Raw genomic sequence first — 7,918 nt, 5'->3', positions numbered from 1 at the left:
TCAAGGTGAGAGGACAACCCACAACAAGCCAGACCGGCCAATCAGCTATGTGGGAGACCGCAACTTTGTCAGAAGTCAGCCAATTATAACGAATGCAGGCGTGGTTTTGGTCTGCCTCCCTTAGCAACGGTTGCTAATGGTTACCACACAAGGAGCTACGCTCAAGTCACGCGATGGTAACCAGCTAAGCCGGCACTGATAGACATCAAGTCATCGTTATTTCATATCTCCTTGCTATCACTTTGCTTATTCAAAAATGAGATGACTTTATTGCTTCATTACTTAAATGTGTAAGTAATAAATCAAATCAGTCCTATCAATATTTGACATTTTAAATGTTCCATAATCATAGATCTTTATCGGTGCAAGTTTACAAGCTGGGATTTATGTACTACATGGAAGGAAAATACAAATCAAACTCAAATGGTACAAAATATAAAAGATATCGCTGTATAAACGCGTTTTTTTTTTTTAACAGCAAAAAAATGTTCTGTTACAATACAAAAATGTTCACCCTTTTTTAAACACAATTTTGATGGTTAAAATATAAGTGTCAAATTTTATGCTATCTGGTATTATTTTTAAAAACTATCACTGATTTCAATCATATTTATTCTTGCTCCACTGGCAACAAATTGTTGCCAAATTGTTGCCAAAGTGCATAACTATAATTTTGTACTCACAATAAAAAAAAAATATCAAAGGTATTATTGCAACTTTTTCTACTTAGTGTTTTTGCTAGTAGACACAAAGATTTGGTTGAATAAAAAAATTGTTTCCACTAGATAAACTAAATAAAACACACTGTATTTTTTAAAAATATGAATGTTACACAAACAAACAAACAAACAAACAAACAAAGGGTTTATATTCTATTATGTTCTGTTCTATTCTGTACACAATGTTGTAACATCATCATTTGCTTGGTTGTGGATTGTTAGAGTTGTCCATTGTAAAATATTTGCCCTGGTTGAAAAAGAAGAAGAAAAAAAAAACGATTGAGGAAAAAATGACTTAATGGACATGAGAAGCTACACTTGTGGCAGTGGAAGCATATGACTTGCCAATTGGCAAAGAAAGTCATCAGTAATAACACTGAGAAGGTTTTATAGGTAAAGAAAACAATGACATTTTCCTACCGGAAGTGGTAGGTACGTGGGAGGTGGGGGAGGGGTGGGATCAGACTCATGGCTGATTGGAAGAGAAAGAAATCCACTCGCTGACAATTTGTGATTTGGTTTTTATTTTTAGTTTTTAGTTTTTTTTTCTCTCTTTCATTTGCTGTTTTTTTTTTAATTTTTTTTTAATTTTTAGGTTTTATTTGTGTTTATGTTGTTATTTTTGCACTTCAGGGCCACCGTAGGTTCCACTAGCGGGTACATGCTGCCACCTGCTTACTCTTACTTAAATCATTATTTAGGCCTATTTTTGTAACTGTTACTTTAGTCATATTCTTCTAAAAGTAAGTCGACCTTTGTTTACTTTATCATAATCATTGGAATTTAGATGTTTTTTCCCCCCCCTACATCCGGCATTAAATGATTTGAACTTTCCTCGACTAGTACGATGTGTGTGCTGATCCTTGTCTTGAGAGCGGCCCGTCATTGCTGCTCACAGGACTGGAATGTTTTTATTTTCAGCCCAATGGTTTTATTAGTGGAATGTACGCGTGCCGTTCAATCTTGATAATAGTTCTTTCTCAGCACGTTTGGAGTCAAAGTGAAAATAAAAAAAGCTTGCTTGACCTTTTGCCTTTTTCCCTTTAAGTAATTCCAAATGTCAGTTAATCCGACACCTTCTACGGATCAGTGCAAGTATTTCTTGGTTTCACCAAAGTGGATGTCATGTCGTTGGTATTTTGTAATTATCATCACGGTGACACAATCGCTTCTCGACAATTCGAATCGTTTAAAAATCACCTGCCTACTGTTTGAAAACAAAAATCAAAAACAAAGCAGGAATTATTGTGAACCTTGGGATAACATTATTGAGTTGTAATGAGAGGATTATTAATGTTAGTTGTATATATATATATGAGGGTGTCATATTGGCGAAAGCAGCCTACTTCCTGTTTATGGAGGATGGTGCCATTATAATTTTGGGGCATGGGAAATTCCATTGGTACTATTGTCACTCGAATATTAAAAACCTCCACAACATTTTCTGTTTCCTTGATCTAAAATTACCTTTCGTGTTGGCTTCAGTAAAAAAAAAAAAAAAAAAAAAAAAAAAAAAAAAAAAAAAAAAAGTGGAAGTATTTTACTCTTGTCAAGTGGTGTCACATGTTCTAATGTGCTTATTGCAGTGGCTGTTCAATACCGAGAGATCTAGCTAAGAAAATAAAGTCACCAAAATATCAGAAACAGTTCTGAGTTTAATGTAATGTTCTTATGTTCTAAAACAATTAACACATTACATAATCAAAACCTGGCTTAGCATGCCAATGAAAAGTAAGCACTTCACTTACCAAGTATAGTTAATTTGTAATCAACTTTTACATTCAATAAATTTGCATTCAATCCTAAAGAATTACTGTATTTGTTTTTCAAACATTTAGCAACAAAGTCAACTTCTATGTGCATTACATTTAAATAAGTCACCAAGTAAAATTGTATTCATTATCTTGTATTTAAACACTGTCCAACTGTGTATAATGTTAACAAGGCTTAAAGTACAGTAATATGCTTTTCATAATAATAATAATGATAATAATAATAATAATAATAATAATAATAATAATAATAATAATAATAATAATAATAATAATAATAATGTATAGCTAAAGGATCATCTGTGGTCAAAATTAATAGTGTGATTAATCTGACTTAATACATGATTAATGCGATAGTTTTTTGCGATTAATTAGTCAGTTAACTTTGACCGCACTAATATATAATAAAACCATGTGAATATAAAGGTTAAACTAAATATATTATGTTCATTTATTGATATACTGTAGACCTAATTATTAATCTATCAGTACACTTAAAAAAACAATTATTTTGTTTTACAGGAAAAAAAAAACAAAAAAAAAAAAAAAAAACTAAAATGTAAATGCAGGTTTTGTTTATTGTACATTAAAACCCGGTAAAATGTAGACGCAGTGACTGTTCATACTACATTAAATACCAGTAAAATGTTCTAGTTGTTCTGTAAAGTTGTTTACATTTGCACTGCATTTTTACAGCATTTCTCTGGCAACCACAGATGCCTGTTATTTATTTATTTATTTATTTATTTATTTATTTATTTATTTATTTATTTATTTATTTATTTTACAGTTTATAGATAATCATAGATTGCATTTGTTCTCAAATTGGATCTTGCAGGTGTAACTAATGGAGAGTTGTGGATATTTTTTTTTTTTATGTATTCATTTAATATAAATATTACGGATGGGTGAGTACCGATCCGAAGTGTCAAGGTATCGCAAGAGTACCGAGACGAATCACTGGCGACCTCTTGTGGCCGTTCTTCTGTCCGAACGTTTTCAGATGCCCATTTGGATGACATTTCTGAAAATACATTTATGTTTATGAGGTTAATGATTAAAAACTGCATTACTAGTCTGTCGCTTCCAAAATGTAAACATTTATTTGCTAACTCATTTTTTGTGTTCTGATGACTTTTTCACCATTACGGCATTTCAGAAGTGGCTCGGAGAATAACTGAATGAATTGTTGCGGGTGGTGGAGATTGGCTTGTGTGTGACGGAGGAGAGAGAGAGAGACGCGAGGGAGGAGTGCGCATGCGCGAGTGGGAGCGGAAGAGTTCGAGAGTGTACGGGCGAGAGGGAAGCGTGGTTAGAGGGAGAAATGACAAAAAGTGTGTGTAAACTGAGAATAAAAAGACAACTACAGTGCGACCCTCTGTCTCCCGGTGCCTCCTTAAGCGACGTGTGACGGGAGTTACCCCCGGAGGCGACTCCGGCCCAGGAGGAAAATCCTCCCCTGTGCCTCCTGACCACGGTCGGGAGACTGAGCAGGAAAAGGTGTAACAGAATGAATGAATGACACATTTACCGTCTTCATCAATTTAGTCCTGTTAATACAATCACATTAACATATGGCCTACTTTTCTTTGTACTTGTATGCCTACTTATTTATATGATTTGTAATACACGTTGTAATGTAAATGGTATTTTTCTATGGGTCATGGTTGTATTTTAGCCTCAATACTTTCCTATGTTTTCTTATTTTTAATGGGCAAAAAAAGTTTTTGTTGTTGTTGTTGTTTTTTTTTTTTAATCAATACTTTATTGACTATTGGCTTAATACTTACACTGTGATAACAATTTTCCACTGTCTTGCCCAGCCAAATTTTCCAGCTTGATCGTGTCATTTTTAACAGTTAACAGTTGCACCTCCATTATTTTGTAGTACAATTTATTTTGACCTAAGACTAAAATTATGAAGCATGACAACCGGTTTACGGTAAATTAGACAAAAGGAATGTACAACAAAACCTTTGAGGGCTCACTACAAAAGAAGCCAGGCAGCGTCTTTGTCTCCATCTAGTGGACAACAACACAAACGAGGGGAGGGAAAAAAAAAATCCAATTCCATTGTGCTGTATATCCAATCATCTGCTTTTAATACAAAGTCAAGATATTATATCTACATCTATGTTGGAAAGGAAAGAACAGGTACAGAAGTGAAGGAGGATGGCCCTCAACACACCATGTCATCATTACGCCTCGTGTGTGCATCCTCACTAGTTCTCTTGACACAACAATTGGTTAGAAAGCGAAGGAATTACATATTTCCATATATGTCACGCACTGTCAAGACTTCTAGACCTCACATCGACTTCATATCGGAATAATTTTTAAAATGAAGGGCGAGTAAAGTGTGCAGCTGAGCCATCTGTCCAAAATACACCTGCTACCGTGTGCTTGAGCAAACTACGTCTGAGCGTCTCCTCTGATGCCCCCTGACCTATGATTACCCACGTTGTTGCTATGGTGATCAAACAGGAGGGGGGGGGGGGGGGGGGGGGGGCATCGAAAGGTCATCGCTGTAAACTTAAACTAGGTCTTCCTCTAAAATACATTTCTAGCTAACAGTTGGACATCAGTGATCAGTATCAAAGAGCACCCTACACAGAGGGCATACTTTGTCATAGAGCAAAGAAGTAAAAAAAAAAAAAAAAAAAAGCATAAAACATCACCAAAATAAAAAGTAAACAAAAAAAAAATCACATATATTGGTTATATTTACTAGCTAGATACTCCAAATTGATGAATAAAAACAAAGTGTAACAAAATAGATTCATAAATATCTTTTAAAAAAAAAAGTCACATGAAATAAATATGACACAATAAGGCTTGTTTTTGCGACATAAAGAACTACATCACATCCAATCCCGCCGTTCTATCTTGTGCTCGGCCGCGTTGTCGGACCGTATGTACAAAAATTGGGTTCAATCTCATCAATTTGCTGCAGTGACAACACTGCGCTGCTCAGCCACCACGCGGGATCGCTTCATCATGATTATCCGACAAATTGAATCCCGGCGCCAAGGGGAAACATCGGTTGGTTCGGGATGTTCTGTACATGGAATTTTAGTACAGTGGTGCCTTGATATTCGGTTTGAATTTGTAGAGTGAAAACTCAAAACACTGACATTGGAAATGTCATGAATCCATTCCAGGCTCCTCATAAAACAAAACAAAACAAAACATAAAATATGGAAGTAAAAAATTATACGGTTTGTGCTTCATGATTAATTCATTGTGACTCCTTTGGTGTGTGTGACTTGGCCACCGGGGGCAGTATAACATAGTCATGAAGAGACAAACTAAGAAGACTTTCACAACTACTGTAAATGACTCAAGTATAAATTGAATGTTTTTGGCTGAGGAAAAAAAAAAAAGCCTTGACATTTCAATTGCTTAAAGGGTTACAACACCGTGACGCTGATGCTATTCGTTAGCTTGTCTATGGCATTTTGCATTGTTTGTTAGCATTAAGCTAAACAGACTTACCTAAAGCAGAGCGATCGATTATTTGAAATATACGTGTCGATACTTTTTGTTTTAGGTTTAGTTTGAAAACAAATGTCAACTATTAAGTGGCAATAAATAGCTTTTTGAAAAACTCTTGATGAATTGTTTGTTTTCTTCTAAAAATACTTCTTGTAAAGTGAATTTTTGCTAAACAAACACATCATCACTCGGATCTCAAGGCACCACTGTACGAGATTTTTTTTTTTGCCATCCTCCGAGAGTGAATTAAAATGCGGTGCACTTCAAGTAGCTCGCTTGAGAGGGGGCTTTCATCCTCACTTTAAGATTATGTACGATAATAGCATCGAAGCATGTGAGCGAAGCAGCATGTTAAAACACAAATCAGCGTAAGGCAATGATAATGAAGAAACACACACAGACACAAAACATGAGACAAAATAGCAAAAGTCTTTGAAGAGCATCCCGGTGGAGCCGACAAAACGGGCCTGGCATGAGGAAGAGGAGCAGGACGACGACGAAGGAGCGATACAAGCAAACAGCGAGCAAGTGTCGTCGAAGGCGCCGGACGACGGCGGCGGACAGCCCCCGGTCCGGAATATTCAGAGTCTCTCTTGGGCCTGACATCACAATTCCTGTTTGAGGGCCACGCGTGATTGGCTCGTGTTGGCACTGTGCGTCGGGTATCGGGAAGGTCCCCGCTCGCTCGCTCTCTGTCGCGGTCGAGTCCCAAGTGAGGCAGAAGCGGACCACCTGCTTTCCTAACGAGCGGTTTGACACCTTAGAAAGAGACTCACGTACACATAGAAACGTTGACCTCTTGTAACCCATGAGTACACCAAACCAATAGATACAAAGTTGAGGATAAAAAGCCCATGAAGGGTGCAGCAAATATCCAGGCTCTTTGTGTGTGTTTCTTTTCGTACTTTTCATACACAGAGAGAATCATCAATTCCTGTTCTTGTATTTCACTGGTATTGGAGATAGCTGACCACGACACATATGTATTATTATACGTCCTTCACACTTGGAACACTGAGGTAAGTATATGGATTACACATGGAGAGTCTAGCGCGGCTCTTCAGCAGGAAGAGCGTGGTCGTTGTTAGACACAGAGTTGTTGTAGTTTTTGTTGTTGTTGTTGTCCTTGTTGGTGAGGATCTTTCCGCGAGGGCTTTTCTTCTTCTTTCCGTTGTGTCGGCGCTTATGTTGCATAGTGGTCAAAGCTACCCAAGTACTCCAGAGCAGCCTGGTAGCAGAACTGGTACTCATCCTGCAGGAAAGACAAGCATTTTCAATGAGAAGAATCATTTTTGTTGAGCTCTTTTTTTTTTTTTTTTTTTTTTAAGGTTTCATGAGATGATCGCTACACTAGTATGCACAGAAATAAAACGCACAAAAAAATACATGTAGTTTCTCTTTAACTCATTTGCTCCCAATAACGTGTAAATATGTTTTTTTTTAATGTTTAAAGTGTCCCAAAGACATATTTATACGTTTTTTTTTTAATGCTAGAGCATACAGAAGGCTTTGATGCAGCCTCTCAGCTGCAAAGAACGGTTGCAGAAATGGTAGTTATTACACAAACGGCCAGCAGGTGGCAGCAGAGCAGAGGAGATCAACCAGGGCCATGCAGAAAAAAAGCTCAATTACTTACAATTTTATATAGATTTGTGAAAACTGATGAAACTTAGCTCGCTTCTAATGCTAATTGCTGCAAAACGGAAACAGATAGAAACATATTTTTTTTCCTGATGAAAGAAGAGACTTTAATCTTTCTTTTGATCGGTTCCCTGCTTTTATAGCAATTGAACACAATATTCTGTGGGTCTTGCAAAATCAGCCAAAATTCAGTAAAACAGCCGGGAGCAAACGGGATTGCTTCTGTGAAAATGGCTGGGAGTGAATGAGTTAAAGGGGAAGTCTTCAACATTTCTTGACAATAATGTGTTG

The 7,918-nt window shown here is 36.6% G+C and overlaps 1 protein-coding gene across 1 annotated transcript in view; it reads right to left on the bottom strand.

Moving 5' to 3' along the window:
• Positions 1 to 4,559: 4,559 nt before the first annotated feature.
• Positions 4,560 to 7,918, bottom strand: part of LOC144020701 (receptor-type tyrosine-protein phosphatase S-like) — a 133,891-nt gene continuing 130,532 nt past the window's right edge. Inside the window, exon 37 of the mRNA XM_077524437.1 lies at positions 4,560 to 7,238. Within this exon, the coding sequence (XP_077380563.1) occupies positions 7,170 to 7,238 (69 nt within the window). The 3' untranslated portion in view covers positions 4,560 to 7,169. The remainder of the gene's footprint in view (positions 7,239 to 7,918) is intronic.

Source organism: Festucalex cinctus, chromosome 1, assembly GCF_051991245.1.
Source record: "Festucalex cinctus isolate MCC-2025b chromosome 1, RoL_Fcin_1.0, whole genome shotgun sequence".
Lineage (NCBI taxonomy): Eukaryota > Metazoa > Chordata > Actinopteri > Syngnathiformes > Syngnathidae > Festucalex > Festucalex cinctus.
Note: the sequence above shows the minus strand (reverse complement) of the source record. Positions and strands in the feature narration are given on the sequence as shown.